Genomic DNA, 20,728 nt, shown 5'->3' with positions numbered 1-20,728 from the left:
TTCCCCTTTGTTGCCATATTGGAAAAAACCTCGACGTAATTTGTTACACATATGAATAGTGTAGACCTCTGATCGTGTCGATAGCGGTTGGAGTGGTTTATCAGTGATCCAGCATTAAAAAATCTATTTATATTCCTCATGACGTGTTGTGCAGTTAAAGAGGGTAACACATTTTTTGATCCGTGTTTAAGATTTTCAAATAATAAAATGCATGATTTACAAATAAGACTGCAGTTTTTTCAGAATGATACAATTTAAAAACGTGTGCACATACAAAAGTAACTCTCGGAGAATACCTCAGGTTTATTTTAACAATGTTTACCTGATTCCTTTAAAGCGTCTTGGCACATGGATACATCTAGATCGTGATAGCAAGTTGCAAGATGGTTCGTTCACTGCCAAGCATGTACTTAATTTATAGTCGCTAAATCAAAGTCATTATGGTAGAGTGGGAGTGTATCGATGCATATGCTTCATGTTGTCTTTTTGCAAGCCACAGACAATAATAGATTTCAACCATTCTATATCTGGCCTGGTAGGTAATTTTATCCAGTGGAGTATCGAATTCAGTATTGACTTATACATCGTTCCTTCCCAAACCTGCAGCCGAGCACACAAAAATAATTGTAAACACATTCCCAATGTCGTTCTAGGGCAAAAGCATCGGATTGTGGCCACTGCCCTATACGATTGAAGTTCTCCATTCCAGCAGTCGCGGCTCTGTCCATGGTCCGTGTTCGGTGCTGCTGGAATTCTCTATTCCCGGTCCTTGTCAATGGCATTTCCCATTGAAGGTACACCATGCCGCCTCGAACATACATTGGCCATAGTGCACTGCCAGAGGGGAAAAGGTAATTCAAACGACTAGAGAATTCCGTCACATTCGTAGTCTACATTGTGCATGTATACACTTGTGAACTCTCATTCCATGATTTCAAATAAACCCATGCGAATACCCTCAATATTTAGCATCTATCTGTAGTAAGATTCTATATTTTCTGCCGTTCAGCCATTTCTTCCAATCTGCATTAAAATCACCGACCGTACAATCAAGATTCATTTTATCAACCGAGGTTCTCTGTGCCTCTTTGCTGAAGGACGTTTTAAAGTCAATGTTGTGAAATGTCAGTTAACATTCATTTTCTCCCACTATATGTTCAGTAAAAAAAATCAGAATCTATCCAACGTGGATAGAATCCCATTTTGTATTCTAATAAAAACAACTGGCTCATTGTCCGACAAACATCAAACGGAATTATACTCTTATTGCTTAACCCCCACGTTGCTGTGTGATTATTCATTTTCCTGCCAGAAAAATCTCACCTGCCAGTCGTTGTTACGAATGTGCATCTGGACTTCCTTGAATAAGGAGTTTCAGAACTTGCTCCTGATCATATCTGATGGAAATCTCACGTCTTCAAAACACACGAACATCTATAAAAAGCACGAAATATAACTCTACTGCTGCTTATTTAACTTCGCCGAAACATCGGGAAGCACGGAGGCGCAGAGGGATAGCACTGCTGCCTCACGGCACCGAGATCCCAGGTTCGATCCCGGCTCTGTGTCACTGTCCATGTGGAGTTTGCACATTCCAAATTGTATATTACCAAACCAAGTCTTTGCGTGGGTTTCGCCCAACCCAAAGATCTGCAGGTTGGGGGATTTGCCAATCTAAAGAGCCCCTTAACTGGAAAGTATGAATTAAGTACTCTAAATTTATAAAACAAAAAAAAACTTTGCCGAAAAACAGGCTCTGCAGACGAAATTACCGGACACTCTCAGCATCGCTATACTTCCAGTCATCCTCCTTCAGCAGCTCTTCTCACACTCCACTCTACATTCTGCCTCTTGTTTGTTTCTCGCTTCAGGAATGCAACGGCAGTCGTCATCTTGCCTGTTTATTTCATATTTATTTGATTCTCGACTTCACATGAGCTGTGCATCGTTGGTTCCATCATTTGTAATCTACTTTGGAACTTCAGAGTTGCATCTATATTGCATCGGACCCTAAGATCAGCACATTATTTGGATCATTTGTTCCCCCACCACCCTAATTATTCATATTTTATTCACTTCTCACTTGCAGTCTTCCCTCGGCCATTTGAATTTAGCATTTTAAATGCCACACTTTTAACTTTATCTTGCTGTTTGAAAGTCTCCTGCAGCAATTCGAATCTTATGATTCAGTGAGCACCCTCAACACGACGTGTGCCTCACACCAGTGGAACAATCTTAACTGCGTCTCCCGCGGCCAACGGTTCAACAAGCACCCCTAACCCCAAACATATACACATGAACGTAAACACTCACCTGCACAAACGCACACAAATATACATAAACACGTACACAGCCAAGAACGCGTATACAGACATTCAAACAGTATGTCCCGTCTGATTTGGTGACTGGAGTATGACGTTTCAACATAATTACAACAGATCTTGACTTCAACGGCACCATGCGTCATAAAGTCATGGAAATCGTAACTACAGACAGCAATTTAAATGTAACCATCAAAAGTCAGATACCGATTTTACTGAAATATATGTTCCCATGTCATTTGATGCAGTCTCAAGCAAGTACATAATTGCAAATGAAACAATGCATTGCATTCTACGTCCACTCCAATATGTAAATGAGTGCGATGCTATTTTGTTTTCCATTTCCAATGCAAAAATAGAAGTGCATATTAGTCTGCGGAATCTTGGACACTGCAGTGCAGTTCCTCTTGGAGGAAACTGTTTTGATCTGTCTCTGCCTTCGGATGCCTGTAACATACTTCTCTAGATATGTCCTTGTACTTAGTAATATTTGGCCTCTAATTACATATGTTTCTTTGGAAATTTCACATCGATTATGAATAGAGATCCATCAGCACTCGTTTTCTAATCATTGAGGCGAAAATGCTGAATTGTTTCACATTATTCTCTTTTACATTATTTATTGTCCGTTGTCCGAAAGTAGCTGCGAGAGGCAGTGGCAGAGTAGGGTACAGTTTTTTCCTTTAAAAAATAGTTACACAGTTCCATTAACAGGGTGGGTATCGAGAAATATGCGAAAATGCGGGCAAATGGGACTAGGTTTGTGATTAAAAGCTGTTCGGCATTGACTAGCTGGACCGAAGGAAGTGTTTCCATGTATAAACAAGTGTGACTCTATAACTCTATATCACCTGTTCATGCGAGAAAATTCTACACACATTCCGTGAGTAAAGGAGAATGACCATCTGATTATTCAGGTTCATCTTAGAATTCTAACTGAGTCAAGTTGGTAACCAGAGTTGTACATATGAATATTTTGAGGTACTGTAAGTCAGGTTTACTCGATTGTTTGAAAGCTAGTTCATGTTGTAGTCTGAAGCCAACAGCGCGAGTTCTACTACGAGTGGCGCTGGTTATACCGGCCGTCGCAACCTTGCCCTTGATCTGAGATGTCGACGTGTCCATGAGCTGATTTGTCGAGATCCACTCAAAGAAAAAAATAGCATATGGTGCTCTGGCATTTCTGGTTTGATCCGAAAATCATTGGTTTGTTTCATATTAAGAACTATCCAGGTCAATATTAAGTAATATTCGCCTTAATCAGAAAATGAAGTCGATGACGAAATGCTTGTTCTTGCCAATTGCAATGAAGAGATTCGGACACTTTCCCCAGTGAAAGGAATTTCGTTTTATACTGCAACACGCGTTACCGTTGACATCTATTCACAAAAGAGGTTTTCGAAGTCCAAACGGGCTTTAACATGCTTCAAATACGACAACTCCCGACTCCCAGACGATAATAACCCACTGTCTGAGTCAGGAGAGGAGGTTTTCGAGACTGTGCCCCTCATAGTCGTATATGGGCATCGAAAGGTGCCAGAAGACTTCTGACCTATCTTGTGCTGCATTTAATGTAGAGGAAAGTCGTGATGATTCTGGTTATACATGTCAGGCAACCGAAAATCAGTGGGAAGAATCTTAAAAAAAAGCCCGAGGAACAGAATTAATCCCCACGGAGAAGGTAAGGATTCATAACATATATTTCTCATGGCTTTGCCACGTGGCGACATTGCCTGACTAATTCATACATCAGCCATTTTGAGCATGTGAGCATGTGTGTACGAGGGCAGTGCAGATATTGCAGTTTGCATGGAATTCATTAAGGCAGTTCACATAACCATGCATGGAAGGCTGGTTAAGCAGGTAAGAACCCATTAGTTCCTGTGCAATTTTACGAAGTGGTTCGAAAATTGTGTTCTTGGTAGGAAACAGATCATGGTTGTCGAAGTTTGGTTTTTGAAATTTTGGTTTTAGATTGGATTTGTTTATTGTCAACTCAACCGAGGGAGGGTAAACTATATTTTCTGCATGCAGTTCACAAAGATCATTTAGTACATGGAAATAAAAGAAAAAACATTATACAGCAACACAAGGGACACCTAGAAACCGGGATCGGGAGAAGCATAAAGGACTATTAATCAGGTCTGTCCATCAGAAGGTCGTTTGGGATTCTGGTAACAGCGGAATTGAAGCTGTTCATTAATCTATTCCTGCATTTTCTCAGGCTTATGTATCTCCTGCCCGTGGAAAAAGTTGCAAAAGTGAGTAAGCCGGGTGGGAGAGTCCTTAATTATGCTTCCTCTTTTCTAAAGACAGCGGAAGGTATAGATACAGTCGCTGAATGGGAGGCGTATTTGTGTGATGGAGTTGACAGTGCTCACGACTCTCTGTAGTTTCCTGAGGTTTTCGACCGAGCAGTTGTGATGCAGCCAGATCGGATGCTTTCTGTGGTGCACATGTAAAAGTTAATCGGAGTCAGTTTGGCCCTGCCGAAATTTTCTTAGTTTCCTGAGGAAGAATAGGCGATGTTGTGCTGTTTTGGTGGTTTTCCGGACGTGGGTGGACCAGAAAAGATTTTTGGTAATTTCACACCTAAGAATTTTAAGCCATGAACCATCTCCACCTCGGCCCCGTTGATGCTGACAGGGGTCTGTGCATACTTTGTTTTCTAAGGTCAATGACTAGCTCTTTAATTTTGGTGGCATTGAGGGATAGATTTTGGTCGTTGCATCACTCAACTAGGTTCTCTATCTCCCTCCTGTATTTTGCCTCGTCGTTGGCCGAGATCCAACCCACTGTGGTCGTGTCATCAGCAAACCTGTCGATGGAGTTGGAACCAAATTTTGCCACGCAGTGGTCTCTGTATATGTAGTATAGTAGGCTGCGAATTACGGAGCCTTGCGGGTTCCCGGTATTGCGGGCTATCATGGAGGAGGTGTTGTTGTTTATTCATACTGATTGTGGTCTACCGGTAAAAAGTCAAAGATCCACAATTAGCCCGCTGGTGTAGTACAATAATCGGTCGCTTGATGTTGGTTGGGTAGATTAATGATCTAGTCATTTACGATGGAAGGATGATGAGTACGTTCGTAGAATACACGGAAATTGGATCTCGGACAACGACGAGGCAGAATAGAGGTGGGAGATAGAGAACCTAGTGGAGTGATGCAACGACAAACATCTCTCCCTCAATGCCAGCAAAATTAAAGAGCTGTTCATTGACATTAGAAAACAAAGTACTGCACAGATCCCTGTCAGCATCAACGGCGCCGAGGTGTAGGTGGTTGACAGGTTCAAATTCTTACGTGTGACATCACCAATAATCTGTCGTCGTCTTTTAAATTGCGAGGAGGAGCAAGGCATTGGAATCATAGAATCACAGAAGCATTAGCGGACTTCACACGTTCGTATTAGGTTCACCACGATATTCTACATCTGGTGAGCCGTATTCCCGATAGCGAGGTTCACTTTTGCATTGTAAAATAGTGAACGATGAGTGACAGAAAGGATGTACGACAGGGAGATGCAGAACTTGGGCTGCTCGGCTAGCCGGATTGGCTCTGATGGGAGATTTACCGGCGCCTGCGGGTGATGGACGAACATGCCTTATTAATGAGGTCTCCCCCACGGTACTGGGGTGATGGCGAGGCATGGCCACCATTGACCCGGCCAGCAAGGCAGACATCCTGCTGTGCAACCCGATGACCACTCACCTTGGGCCTTGGTTCTGCAGCGAGCTTCCAGATGTATGGTTCCTCAAAACCCCCATTACCGCACCTAGCCCCCATCCTCCTCACCACCAGCCTGCACCCCACCGTTCACCATACAACCGCCGCTCCCTAACCGAGAGCCATCTGCCAGCGGGGCCCAACACGGCCCTCTCAAGAACAACACGCACAGTTATCACTATTAGGTCGTAGGGTGTGGACCACAGAGCATAATGCTGCCAAGGGCGAGCGTACACTTGGAAGGAGGGACGGGCGCCAAGTGCAGAGTCCCCATGGTACTAGGCATCAATGGAGCCAGTTGTGTTGGATGGGAGGAAGAGTCCTGAGGGAGCAGAGTCCATAATGCAAACTGAGGTCACCATGTAGTACATTGGAACATGTGGAACGTGGTGGGAGGGGGAGGGGGAGTAACCATCTTAACATGTAGGCTTTTCTCCCCCACAGACAGTGGAAATAAAATGCATGATGCACAACGTTGGCCTTCTTCCTAGTCGCCATATCCCTGGGGGTGCCGTGCGGCGCTACGATCTGCATCTCTCGAGGCGAAGGAAGCTGCAGCAGCGGAATGCGCAGCAGCGGAGCATGCCCAGGGAAATAGGAGGCAGACATTTACGATAGCGAACCTGCTCACGAACAGGCCAGGTAGGATGAGTTGCAAAGGTTGCGCCACATGAGGTCTTGAGTGTACATACATCACCTGTTCTTCAGGAAACTGCGACATCGGGCATGCTGAAGAAGACTCAAGCTGATCAACAAGGCAGTGCAACATATCTGCCAGATTAGGGCACAACTGGAACCATGCGGCAATGGGCTAGAGCACCCACTGCTGGTTCCTAACAAGGTGACGGCCGCCATGAACCTTTATGCTACGAGATCCATCCAATGTGCACTTGTCTTGGTTCTCACAGATCTCAATGCGCATGTTTATCTGCACCTTCACGGTGGCGATGTATGCTATCTCGGCACAAGACATCAATTTCATTGTGAACCGAAACCGATAGAGTACCGAGCAACCGGGTTTGACCACCATGTGCAACTTTCCCTGCACAAAGGGAAATGGATTCCACTCGATAAACGTGCAGCTGAAATACGACCAACAGATGCAGACCATGCATGTCTGCGCCTGACATCCGGGATGCATGCACGACGCCTTTATGCTTGGACACTCAACGATTCCTGCCATGTTCGACACGTCCCCCAACTGGGCGGTTGGCTCCTGTGCGACAGGGGGTGTCCACTGCAATGACGCCCACACAGCGGTGATGATTTTGATTGAGCAAACTGTGACATTCGGAAGGTGCAATTCACGTGGTGCTGGTTTAGCATAGGGCTAAATTGTTGGCTTTTGAAGCAGACCATGGCAGGCCAGCAGCGTGGGTTCAATTCCAGCCTACCCGAATAAGCAACGGAATGTGGCGACTAGGGGCTTTTAAGAGTAACTTTATTTCAAGCCTATTTGTGAAAATAAGCTATTTTACTTTATTTAGTGTTCATGTCTCCTGCCTGATGCTCTCTGGAGCGGCCGACCAGTATGACGCTGAATTGGAGCCCGCATTGCTGCGGCACCCATAGTAAAATGCTGCAGAGGGACTGTGTGCAGCAGGAGAAGGGTGAACGGCAGGTCTCGTGGGAAGAGGAGAATGCGGTTAAGGGTAAGAATGGACAGGTCACGGAGAGCAGGGAAGCACGGGAGGGGATACGAAGTTTGAACAAGGGTAAAGGTACATGGGCGCTGTCATCACCACCAGGTTCTACGACTGGGAGAGGATCTTGCCAGCGGCACAGGGACCTAATTCCACAGGCAACACCCCCCCACACCCCCACAACCCCCATACACACACATGCACATACGCTTCCCTACTGCCACCCCTGTGTGCAGCCCACTCCATGATACATACCTGCCGCACTTCAGTGTGCGGCCCCTGGGTCTGATCCAGAGAATGGAGGATGAAGGAATTACGCTCAGCGATGAGTTTTGATGCTCCACATTATATGGAACATTTGGCTCCTACCCATGATAGCACATTTCACCGCCCAGCAGGGTGATCGGTGCATGCAAGCTCGTCATTCCATCGTACGGTGCCATTGGATACTTTGGGTGATGGAGTTGGACGCTGTCTGCGGGGAGTGTGGGGAGACCATCCGACCCATGATATACGTGCCGTCGTCCCTCTAGGTAGACTGTTCCCTGCAGCTGCGCCCACATAATTGTTGTTTATCTTTCTGGCCTTATGGGCCCTGAAACGACTTAAACATAGGTCGCCATAGGGTACAGCAAGAGTGGAGGCAACCTACTGTGATTCCTTCCTTAGACCTGGGCTTCTAGTGGCAGCCATCTCCTAGATGACTGGGCATGGATGGGCTCGGCTGCTATTTGTTCCATGAGGCGTGGTGCCACCCTTTTCTTCCCACTACCCACAATATGGGGAAGGGAGGTGCGGGCAGGGATGTGTGGCCGGTTAGTTAGAGGTACTGCGGTGTTCTGACACCAACACTGCGTGCGTCACCAGCACGGGCACCGTCTCGTTAGCCTCCTTCTGGGTGCGCAATGACCCCTGGAATATACTGTGGGACCGGCGTGCATGCACAGCCAGTCCATGAGACTTATTTGAGACCTGTTGGAGACATCCCTGGAGGCCCACTCTGGTCTTGGAAATGGCCCACACGGTCGCAGCCAAGGAAAACAGGAAGTGGATAATCTCGGACTGGAACTGCATCACATGACTCTTTGAATGTGCTACCACTTTCTGGGATTGTGTCACATCAGCAAGTGACTGCACCCTCTCCCTCTGGGACCGAGCCACCTCCCTTTGTGCCTGCGTCATGTCGACCAGTGCATGTGCAATCCCAACGACGTTCCCAGTCATAACCTGCACATCGCCACCATTGTATATTGAGGCGGCAAGGAGTTGTGAAAATTGAACATTTCATGTACAAGCGACGGGAAAATAGAATGCCACTGCGAACGAACTGCGTGATACCGAAAAACAGATGAGTGTGAAAGAGGCGTACCCCGCCCATTATCTCACATTTCTCATCCTTTGCTCTTAATGCCTCCAGCACTTGCTTTATTTTATGTGCAGTTGAACTTGTCGTTACACAATAAGGATCCAGAATACTCTCTACCGTTTTTCTGGGGATGGATTTTCCCACAGCTATTAATCAACAGTTGGAATCGCTGCTAGCGGTGGTCAAGCATTTTCATTCCCCAGAATGAATTGACTCCTTGTAACGGAAAATGCTTCTGCTACACCAACAACGGCACGCAAATTGTTAACTCCTCCAAAATAAATGTTTATGTTTCGTCGTGCATTCTGCTGGGCAGAAACTATTGCTCTGGACAACAGATATCCTTCCCCCCAAACATTACTGATTCACTAATTCCTGTATCCCTTCCCAATGTAATATCATTCTCCATTTGATTGTGGCTTTTGCTTCTTAATTTCAAAACTTAATAGCGCATAATTAGATTTGTTATTATCTTTGTTAGTATCACAAGTTGGCTTATTAACTATGCAATGAATGTTACTGTAAAAATCCCCTAGTCGCCACATTTAGACGCCTGTTCGGGTACATAGAGGGAGAATTCCGAATGTCTAATTCACCTCAGAAACACGTATTTCGTGCCATCTGGGAGACAAACAGAGCACCGGCAGGATCTAGTACGGATACGGGGTGAAATTGCTGACTCCCGCACAGACAGTGACCTAAACTGGGAATGGAACACGGGTCCATGGTGCTAACCATTGTGTTACTGTGTCATAAGCCACAGACCGGTCACTTTGCCCCTGCATAATTTGTGGATCAATTTTCACCCCCTGTGTGTGACCTGTTCGGATTATCTGCTCTTATTCTCCAATCTCGGATTAATTGTGATTTTTTAATGATTTATAATTCTAACCGGGTTTCCATTTCTAAACCTCCATAATGATTTGGTTTGACCCAAATAAGTCTCATAACTTCGCTCATATACCTCAGTCGTTCAACACCTCCATTTATTTTCATTTTGAGGTGTCGACTCCTTGGAATGTTCAACAACGACCTCTTTCATGTCTTGCACTTTCCCGTTTCTATTTACTCAGAAATGCAAATGTTCCGAAAAGCGACGTTGTCCGATGAGCCAAATAAATCGTCAGCATAATGCAAGGCTTGTCTCACAGTTTTAACTGTTTGTTCTTCTATAAGAGTTCTGATCACCGCAGATAATGAATCTTCATATTCGTCTGTCATGCGGCCTGATAGGTTTACTCTGTTCCTTCTGCACTCACCTACGTATTAACATTGCTTTGTTGAACCCTGTCCAATTCAATATATATCTGTCCATCTTATTTCTTATATTTTTGCAGCACCTATTTTCAGCACTGTGTATAGCTTTCTGCTGTGTAAGGTATTACCCAGTCCATCCATTAGACCAAGACGCGTAACGGTCACGAGCCCAACATATAAGGGATCACGGTGATAGTGATGGCAAATGGAGGCACGGTAGCGGAGTGAGTAAAACTATTCCTTCACAGCTCCAATGTCCGGTTTCGATTCCAGGCTTGGGTCACTGTCTGTGCGGAGTCTGCATTTCCCCACTGCGTCTGTGTGGATTTCCTCCGGGCACTCCGGATTTCTCCCACAAGTCACTGAATTCATGCTGTTGGATAATTTGGACATTCTGAATGCTACCTCTGTGTTCCAGAACAGGCGCAGGAATGTGGTAACTGGGGGCTTTTCAAAGTAACTTCATTGTAGCGCTAATGTAAGTCTACCTGTGGCAAGAAAAAATATTATTATAATGTCCATGCCACGCTATTTGCCCTTCTACTTTGTCAATTGAATGAAAACAATTTCTCGACGGATGTCTTTCGTCAAATTTTGGAAGTTCTTTCTTAAACCATTCACTCGCTTCACGTCAAGACATATTTGCTTCCGTCACCTGCTCTGGTCGGTCGCTCTTTGGCATTGCCCTTCATGTTGAAATTTTCTTTCTTATTTTCCATCTCAACAAATGCAAACGCCTGAACTTTCAAGAACACGTTTTTTTTTTAGTTTCATTTACTTTTTTAACTTTTTGCTTAATTTCCATTTTCTGTATCTGTCGGTGTAATTGAATTATACTCAATTCAATTTCTTCACGTTTCGAAATATCTGTTCTAACTGAGAACGATAGGAAATTTTAATGCATGGAAATTTCTTCAATTACCTCGAATTTTTTAATCTCTGTAGCTAAACCCCATTGCAACTTCTTCACACGTTCCACTAATTTAGATTTACATACATTGTTACAGCTTTCCAATATTATCAACTGTACTCCCGAACAAATCTTGCGGCCATTGCAAGAGCTATATTTGCAGTCAATTTATTTGGCGTCACTAAGCTATTCAATTGGTTCGACGCCATAATCGCTCTCTTTAACTATAGAAAGTGATACATTTCCTCCACCCAACATGATTTGTTTCCCCATTCCAGGCCAACAACATCCATTTTTGTGTTGGGAACCACGCTGATCTTTGATGTGAGGCCATCCCAAGGCCCAGAGGTGTAACTTGGAGCACGTTTTCTTCGGGTGCATGTGTTTACATTTGCATAATGTGCTGAACAATTACACCACATTCAGTGCACAATGATTTACTTCTGTGGACATTTCGTAAATGATATTTATGAACATATCAGGAAGGCAGTTCTACAGACACGCCAAGAAATATACAATTAACTATGGTCATTAAGTACACTAGCAAATATGCTTACATACATTGATATGTAACTATCGCTTGATCCCCTAATACCATTGTTTCCTGAAATATGAGACACGCCTCTCACAAATAACATGCAATGTGAAGCAAGTATATGATCAGCAGCCAGCAAATAATTACATTACCACAAGCAGTCCAAGGTGATGATGTCTGCAAGATAGTTTTCAGCTTCAGCGATGGTGGAAAGTGGCTACTTCTTTCCGAAAAATATATCGGCAAATTGCTGCAGTTTTGATCTGAACTGCCTCTTGTCTCTGTCTATCTCTTATTTAGATTTCTAAAAATGTCCGGTATATTTTACTTTTATGCTGTTAACTCCATGGAGTACACTTTTGGCCTGGACGCGTTAATTTGTTTGTCTCTTGACTTTGGCGTTAACATTTCTACAGCCCCATTGTTTACAAGTTATAAATGTTAAATTATTGTTTTCCACTGATGTGAGAATTTGTATCGTTCCATTTCACTAATGGCCTGCCTCTAATCTGATTCGTGGTTTATACTGCCTTTTATCGCATTGTCTCCAGTTCCTGAAAGGAATCATATGTGCTTTTCTATTTAAATACGTAGACATGTAGGTTTAACACATGATTGAAACGTATGGCCAGTTTGCTTAGACATCGACCGAAATTGTACAAATCTGTGCAGTTTTTCGAATTGCAAGCGCGCGAAAAGATATAACACGTTATGATCTAATAGGGGCGGAATAGGAGAGAAGAATACTGGTACATTTTAGATAATGGATAGCTGCCGCATGTTGTAGCAGTCTGTGTCAGGGACAAATGCATATTTGCACAGTGACCGTCCAGCCACAGTCAGAAAATCAGAACATACCTTTCTCTTTTTCCTTCGATGTTTCATCTAGCACGGAGAAACATGCTGACTTCAATAAAGTACGAGTAAAATACCAAATCTCTGCGGCAATAATGTGGTCAACTCCATGCATTTTTGATATTGTACATGTATAATACCACCATTTCTAATTTCAGTATATGATTTTTGTAGCAGCAACTAAATCTGGCATTTATAAAAAAGTGACGTAACTAAAGGGTACGTTGCGATCAACGATACAGCCTTACCATCAAATGTGAAGGACACACAATCAAAATAGGCATCAGCATACCAGCATCCTGAACGTCTCCTTAGATGGGGGGACGCTCCCAGTCAGGCCCTTTGCATAGGGGAGAGACTCCCGACCTTGGACGCTTGACGAAAGGTCTGGAGTTACCGATAGGTAAAGAACTGTGGCACCTTTATATTGCCACATTACCCACAAGCAGACATCAAGTTACTGAAGGCCGCGAGAGACACTTTACGGGAAGAACTAATAAACACGGACAGTAAGGATAGGGTAACCCGATCGACGGTTGCGTGAAAGGGCAAGGACAGCACAGAACAGAGCCTGTTAAAATGGGAGGACAAATTTAGAAAGGAAGTGAGATGGTGACTCTGGTGCGAAGAACTGAGTAGGGCCAACTCCACTTCCTCCTACAGAAGGCGATCCTACGACATGTAGTTTAAAGTAGTGCATCAAATAAGCAGGTACTTCCCAGAATTAGAGGTTGCATGCGAACAGTGCAAAGAGGCCCGGACAAACAGGACCACATATTCTTGCCCTGCACCAGACTTGTTGGGTTCTGCACAGGCTTCTTGGATGCCATGTCTAAGGTTTTGGGGATGTGAGTGAAGCCGCACCCCAGAGTGGCAGTTTTCCGGATATGGAACCAGCCAGCACCTTTTAAGGGAAGCGGGCCGACGCCGTGGCTTTCCTTCTTAATTTCAAACCGCTAAATCCTGCTCGGCTAGCGATTCGCAACACCAACCACAGTTGCAGACTGGCTGACAGACCTGTCAGAATCTATCCACCTGAAAGGATCAAGTAAAGCATCAGAGGGTCGCACCAGGGCTCACAAAAAGAATGGGGGCTATTCAACAACCGGGTCCAAGACCTGTTCTAAGCCAACACTGACTAAGAAGAGGGAGGGTAGGGTGGAGTTAGGAAGCCAGATAAAAACAAATGCTCTGGAAATGAACAGAGGGGAATGGGAAGAGAAGTGATGAGGGAACCCAAGAGAGTCTCAGAGAGAAACAGGGAGAAAACGGGAGGAGGGTAGGGGGAAGGAAGCTCGCCTCAAACTCACAAGGACAATAACTATGAAACGAAAACTATGACTTGAAATTAAAACCAACGAGATACATTTGTACGACAACCAGGACAAAGTTTGGGGCCAGGGAAGAATAAGACGACAAACGCGGTAGGACAGTGGTGCTCGGGGTGTGGGGAGGGGGGAATACGATAGCGGGTGAGGGGGGACTCAGACGGAATGAATGTATGTCAAATGTGCCAGAAAGAAATTTAATAAGATGTAAATTCCAGGTGCACTATATGTTAATTTGTTATTCTCTATAAGCTGAAAAATGCCAATGAAAATATGCTAAAGTAAGAGATATATAATTCAAAATGAATTCAACAGGGCGAAATTAAGGTCATGTGTGGAACAACCAGTGCTATAAAACTAAACAGGTGAAGATTCAATTGAGCGAAGCATGATGTGAATGTACAAACGATCGCTAGTTCATGGATTTGAAGTGGTGAGGCAGGCACCCAGAAAGTACTTCATAATCTTGTGTAAATGTGAAAACAGCGGCAAATATACGGAGAATGTAACTATGTTTCCAGGCAACTGGCAAAGACATCTCGACGATCAGGAGCTTTCAAAAGACATAGGACGCAGCACAAGAACACTGATTTGGTGAATTTCAAGTGCCCTTGATGGAAGAATTTAAAAGTCCACCGTTTAATATAGTCAAAGTAGAACTGAGAGACACATAACCATCGTGATCGAAAATAGAACCTCAAAAAAAAGGAAATTATTTTGGATAGTTTGGTGCAATGTTACGACAGAAATGCCGTCTATTGATTTCAAAGCTTTTTGAGCATCATTGCCGTATTTTCTGGTATAGTGAGATATTGTAAAAAAAAAATCCAAAATTGTCTTTGCAAATCTTTAAGGCCTTTCTGGATAACCCGGAAGCAAGCCAGAAATCCGCACGTTACATGTTATCCATTGATAGGCTGTCTTTCTTTTCCAATCCCAACAATCCCACACCTTCAAAATTGATCGAACAGAGAGTCGCCAGATAGGGTAGTGACACAATTGACACATCGGGTTTGCTGTGCCATGAAATTTGTATGTGTGCGGAGCACGGAAGTCAGACCACCACTGCAGATATAATTGAAAGTAATTCGGATTTTGTATTTCACGTCGAGGGGGAAACACTTAATTCGTTCCAGTTAACATGAGCAATCCACCGAACTGCACATCTGAGGACTATGGGAGGAAGCCAAAGCACAGGGAAGCGAGGTGGACAGAATGAGAACGTGCAACGACCACAGTCAAACAAGGTCGAAATCATAGCTGAGTCCATGGCGCTATGAAGCCAATCTGTCACCGCAACACATCATGGCCAAGCGGTGAATGCATAATTCGTTAAACAGATGGGAGAGACATCACACTGACAGTATTTTTATACCGTTCGAAATGACACGTTATTTGATCACCAGCTGTGGTTGTTAATGCTCGCCGATGCATGCCACAATCAGCCACTGGCGGATAGGACGAAAACGCCACCCAACGAACGTCTGTGTGTTTGTGTGACAGAGTGCAAGTGTGGCTTGAGCGTGGGGCAGTTTCTGGGGATTTAAAATGTGAAGGATTGGAGCAAGGCTGAAGCGTAATTTAATTTATTACAATGTAGTTGCTGTTTTGGATTAGCGAATGTATGTGGATTGTACAATGAACGTCGCCAGCCAACATGGCCAGGATTATTGGAGGTCATGTATTATTGTACCTATTTCAGAGACGGCGAGACATGGTTGCAGGTGCATGTTCGTTGACATGAAAATCGATGACATAAGTGAAAGTACCGATTATGATTTTTTTGCTAATTAAAGTGCAATTTAGCATCGCAAATCCACCTAATCTGCACCTCTTGTGGTTGTGGGATGAATTCCTCGCAGACATCGGTCGAATGTGCAAACTGCACACATACTGTGACAAGGTTCTAATCCGTTTCATCAACGCCATTTGCAGTAGTGCTAACCACTGCTCCATGTTGCCAACATAGCAGATAGCCATTATAACTGTCTGAGACCGGGCAGCAACATGGCGCAGTGGATAGCAACGCTGCCTCACGGCGCCGATTTACCAGGATCGATCCCTTCTCTGGTAACATGCCCAGTGGAGTTTGCACATTAGAACATAGAAATATAACATAGAACAGTACGGCACAGTGCAGGCCTTTCTGCCCACGATATTGTGCTGAACAGTTATCCTAATCTAAGATGAACCCAACCTGCACTTTTTCAATTTACTGCTGTCCATGTCCCTGTCTAATTGTCGCTTAAATGCCCCTAATGACTCAGACTCCATCACCTCCGCTGGCATTGCATTCCACGCACAGAACGCTCTGTGCGGAAAGAACATACCTCTAACATCTCCCCGATAACTTCCTCCAATCACCTTTAAATTCTGACCCCTCGTTACAGCCATTTCCACCTTGGGGAAAATAAGCTGGCTATCCACTCTATCCATGCCTCTGGTCAGCTTATACACCTCTATCAAGTCATCTCTTTGCCTTCTTCGCTCCAGCGAGAAAAGACCTAGCTCCCTCAACCGTTCTTCATAACACCAGCCCCCCAGATCAGGCTGTAACCTAGTGAATCTCCTCTGAGCCCTCTCCAAAGCATCCACATCCTTCCTACAATGAGACGACCAGAACTGAGCACAATATTTGAAGTGTGGTCCAACGAGAGTGTTATAAAGCTGCAGGAAAACCTCGCGGCTCTTAAACTTATTTCCCCTTTCCATGAAAGCCAACAAATCATACGCCTTCTCCACAATCCTATCAACCTGGGTAGCAAAGTTAGAGAGATCTATGTGCGTGGACCCCAAGATGCATTCAGCATTAAAAATTCTAGCTTCCAAACTGAATCACTTCACATTTAGCAAGGTTGAACTCCATATTCCGCTTCTCAGCCCATTTCTGCATCCTTTCAATGTCCTGTTGAACCTTCAACAACCCTCAACACTACCGACAACTCCATCAACCTTCGTGGCATCATCAAACTTACGAACGCAACCTTCTACTTCCTCATGCAAGTCATTAATAAAAGCCACAAAGAGCAGAGGTCCCAGAATAGATCCTTGCTGGACACCACTGGTCACCGACCTCCATGTAGAATGCTTTCCATCCAATACCACTCGCTGTCTTCTTACTGCCAGCCACTTCTGTATCCAAACAGCCAGATTTGCCTGTATCCCATGCCCCCTAACTTTCTGAATGAGCCTATTATGGTGAACCTTCTAAAATTCCTGACTGAAATTCATATACACCACATACACTTCCCGACCTGCATCAATGTGTCTCGTCACATCCTCAAATAATTCACTGAGGCCTGTGAGCTATGACCTGCCCCTCACAAAACCATGCTGACTTCTTTAATCAAACTATGCTTTTTTCTAAATAATCATGAATCATTTCTCTCTGAATCCTGTCCAATATTTTTCTCACAACAGACGTAAGACTGATGGGTCTGTAGTTCCCAGGGACTTCCAGATTTCCATTCTCAGATACATGAACAATATTCGCCTCTCTCCAATCATGCAGTACTACGCCAGTGGGGCGTGAGGGCGCACAGATCATCCCTCCCTTCCTCGAGTAACCTTGGTAATGTCCCGTCAGGCAAAAGAGACTTATTTGCCCTGATGCTTTTCAAATGTTCCAGCATATCCTTCTTCTTAATATCAACCTAGTCGAGTCTATGAACCTGGTTCTCACTGTTCTCATGGGCAACAAGGTCCCTCTCTCCAGTGAATACTGAAGCAAAGTATTCAGTTAGGCTGCCCCAAATCATCAGACTCGAGGCACAATTTCCCTCCACGATCCTTGATCGGCCCTGTTCTCACTCTGACCATCCTCTTACTTCTCACATAAGTGTAGAACACCTTGGGGTTTTGCCTAATTCTTACGGCCAGGGCTTTATCATACCCCCTTCTAGCTCTCCTCGGTCCATCTTTGATATCCTTCCAGGCTAGCTTGTAACCCTCTCGAGCCGAGTAAGATCCTTGCTTCGGCAAACTTAGGTAAGTTTCTTTTTCCTCTTGACATGAAGCTCCACGTCTGTTGTCATCCAAGGCTCCATCACCTTATCATTTATTCTTTGTCTAAGTGGGTCAAAACTATTCAGCACCGCAGCAAGTGTTCCTTAAAACAAAACCACATTACTTTTGTTCATTTTCACGACAAAAATTGTTCCCAATTGATGCTCATCAGCTCCTGCCTGATAGCAGTATAATTTCACCTCCACCAATTAAATAAATTCCCGTACTGTGTGTTCCTAACCCCCTCCAAGGCAATAGGAAAGGTCAACATGTTGTTGTTAATGTCACCGAATTGCTTTTCCACAGAGACATCTGACACCTGGCCTGATTTGCTGCCGATCACAAAGTCTAAAATGGCCTCTCCCCTAGTCGGCATATCTACACAATGAGTTAGGAATCCGCCCTGTAGATACCTGACAAAATCTGCTCCATTCAAACCATTTGCAGTAAGGAGGTTCCAGTCAATAGAAGGGAGGGTGAAGTCATCCATGACAACACATCTGCACTTCTGCAATTTTCAAGATCTGCCGGCCAATCTGTTCCTCTATCTCCCTGCTGCGATTGGGCGGACTGTAGAAAACTCCCAATAAAGTGACTGCTCCTTTCTTGTTTTTGACTTCCGCCCTCAACTGACTCAGTAGACAAACTCTCCTCAACTACCTCCTTTTCTGCAGATGTGGTGCACTCCCTAATTAACAGTGCACCTCTTCCTCCTATTTTACCTCCCTTATTATTCTTCTGAAAACATCGAACGCCGGAACATCTATCAGCCAGTCCTGCCCCCTTGAAATCCATGTTTCCGTAATGGGCACAACATCGTACTTCCAAGCACTGATCCATGGTCTAAGTTCATCGCCCTTATTCCTGACACTCCTTGCAATGAAGCAGACACACTTTAATCCAGTGCAACTGAGCCTTATCAACTGTCTATCCTTCCTCACAGATTTGCTGCGTACTATTTCTGCCTATTCAACAGCTACGATAACATTTGTTTCATAGCTCTAATCTCCATCCCTCTGCCGAACTAGTTTAAACCCCACCGAAGTGCTGTAACAAACCTCCCACCCAGGATATTAGTGCCCCTCCAGTTTCGGTGCAATCAGTTCTTCATGTACAGGTCCCAATTTCCCAAGAGGATATGCCAATGATCCACATATCTCAAGCCTCACATCCTGCACCAGCCCTGTAGCAAAGGGGCCATCTACACCCTCTCTTTCTGTTCCTTGCCTCACTTGCACGTGGCACCGGCAGCAATAATTAGATTAGTAGTCTACTTGACCGGCTCTTTAGCTTCCAAACTAACTCCCTCAAATCACATTTTAGATCCTTATCCCTTTTCTTAGCTATGTCGTTGGTGCCTATGTGCACCACGATTTCTGGTTGGTCACCCTGCCCCTCATGAGTCCTGTAGACTCGATCCGAAACATTCCTGGCCCTGTCACCCGGGAGACAAAAGATCTTCCAGGAGGCTCGATCGCGACAACAGAATCTCCTATCCATTCACCTTACCATTGAGTCTCTTATCACTATTGCTTTTCTATTCTCCCCCTTCCCTTCTGAGCCACAGAGCCGTATTCAGTGCCATACACTTGGCCGCTAGTGGCTTCCCCGGTAGGTAATCCCGCCAACAGCATCCAGAACTTATTTTGAAGGGGAGCGGCCACGAGGGATCCCTGCACTATCAACCCGCTCGTTTTCCTTCCCCTGACTGTAAGACAGCTACTCTTGTCCTGTACCTTGTGTGTGGCTACTTCACTGTAACTCTTCTCTTTTGCCCACTCTGCCTCCCAGATGATCGGAAGTTCAATCATTTCCAGCTCGAGTTCCGTAACACGGTCTCTGAGGAGCTTTGTCCCCGTGATTGCGTGGTTTCGCCCGCACAATCCATAAATGTGCAGGTTAGGTTGTTTAGCTACGCTAAATTGGCCCTTAATTTGAAAAAGAAATGAATTGAGTGCTCTACATTTGTTAAAAAACAGTGTGATCCATGTGGCGGAACTGATTAGCTTGGGACAAAAATGGGATGATCAACGGATATGTATCTGAATGAATGTATGTTCAACGCGGTTCCAATGCAGGTAATTAATCCTCAACGCACAGAAGCAAGTTGCTTTCTTAACAATATGCAGATGCTTTTCGTTCTTTATTCCTTCCATGTCGTCGTCTGTTGGAGTTCAGACACATTTTAAACAAAAAGGAACTCAAATAAGACCAAAAGACACAGGAGCAGAATTAGACCACTCGCCCTATTGGATCCGCTCCGCCATTCAATCATGGGTGATATTTGTATCTTCCTCATTCTCCTGCCTTCTCCCCATAACCCTCATCCCCTTATTGTCTAAAACCTATCCAACTCTGTTTTAAAGACACTCAGTGACTTGGCCTCCACAACCTTTTGCGGCAAAGAGTTCCACAGATTCACCACCCTCTGGCTGAATAAATTCCTTCTCATCTCTGTTTCAAAGGATCATGTCTGTGTGTCCTCTGCTTCTAATTTTTCCGATAGGTGTAAACATTTTCTTGACGTCCACTCTATCGAGGCCACGCAGTGTCCTATCAGTTGCATTATAATTCCACCGCATCCTTCTGCACTCCAACGTGTACAGACTCAGAGTCCTTAACCGATTCTCACACGACAAGCTCTTCATTCCTGCGATCATTCTTGTGAACCCCTTCTGGACCCTTTCCAAGATCGCACATCCTTCCTTAGATACGGGACCGAAAACTGCTCCCAATACTCCAAATAGTGTCTGATCAGCGCCTTATATAGCCTCAGCAGT

General features: G+C 44.6%; 1 protein-coding gene across 1 annotated transcript in view; it reads right to left on the bottom strand.

Moving 5' to 3' along the window:
• The window catches only part of LOC119974296 (myosin-8), a 263,344-nt gene extending 250,705 nt beyond the window's left edge, over window positions 1-12,639 (bottom strand). Inside the window, exons 1-2 of the mRNA XM_038813068.1 lie at window positions 12,619-12,639; window positions 323-358 (exon numbers count right to left, since the gene is read on the bottom strand). Coding sequence (XP_038668996.1) covers window positions 323-350 — 28 coding nt within the window. The 5' untranslated portion in view covers window positions 351-358; window positions 12,619-12,639. The remainder of the gene's footprint in view (window positions 1-322; window positions 359-12,618) is intronic.
• Window positions 12,640-20,728: the final 8,089 nt, after the last annotated feature.

This window comes from Scyliorhinus canicula, chromosome 12 (genome assembly GCF_902713615.1).
Source record: "Scyliorhinus canicula chromosome 12, sScyCan1.1, whole genome shotgun sequence".
NCBI lineage: Eukaryota > Metazoa > Chordata > Chondrichthyes > Carcharhiniformes > Scyliorhinidae > Scyliorhinus > Scyliorhinus canicula.
Note: the sequence above shows the minus strand (reverse complement) of the source record. Positions and strands in the feature narration are given on the sequence as shown.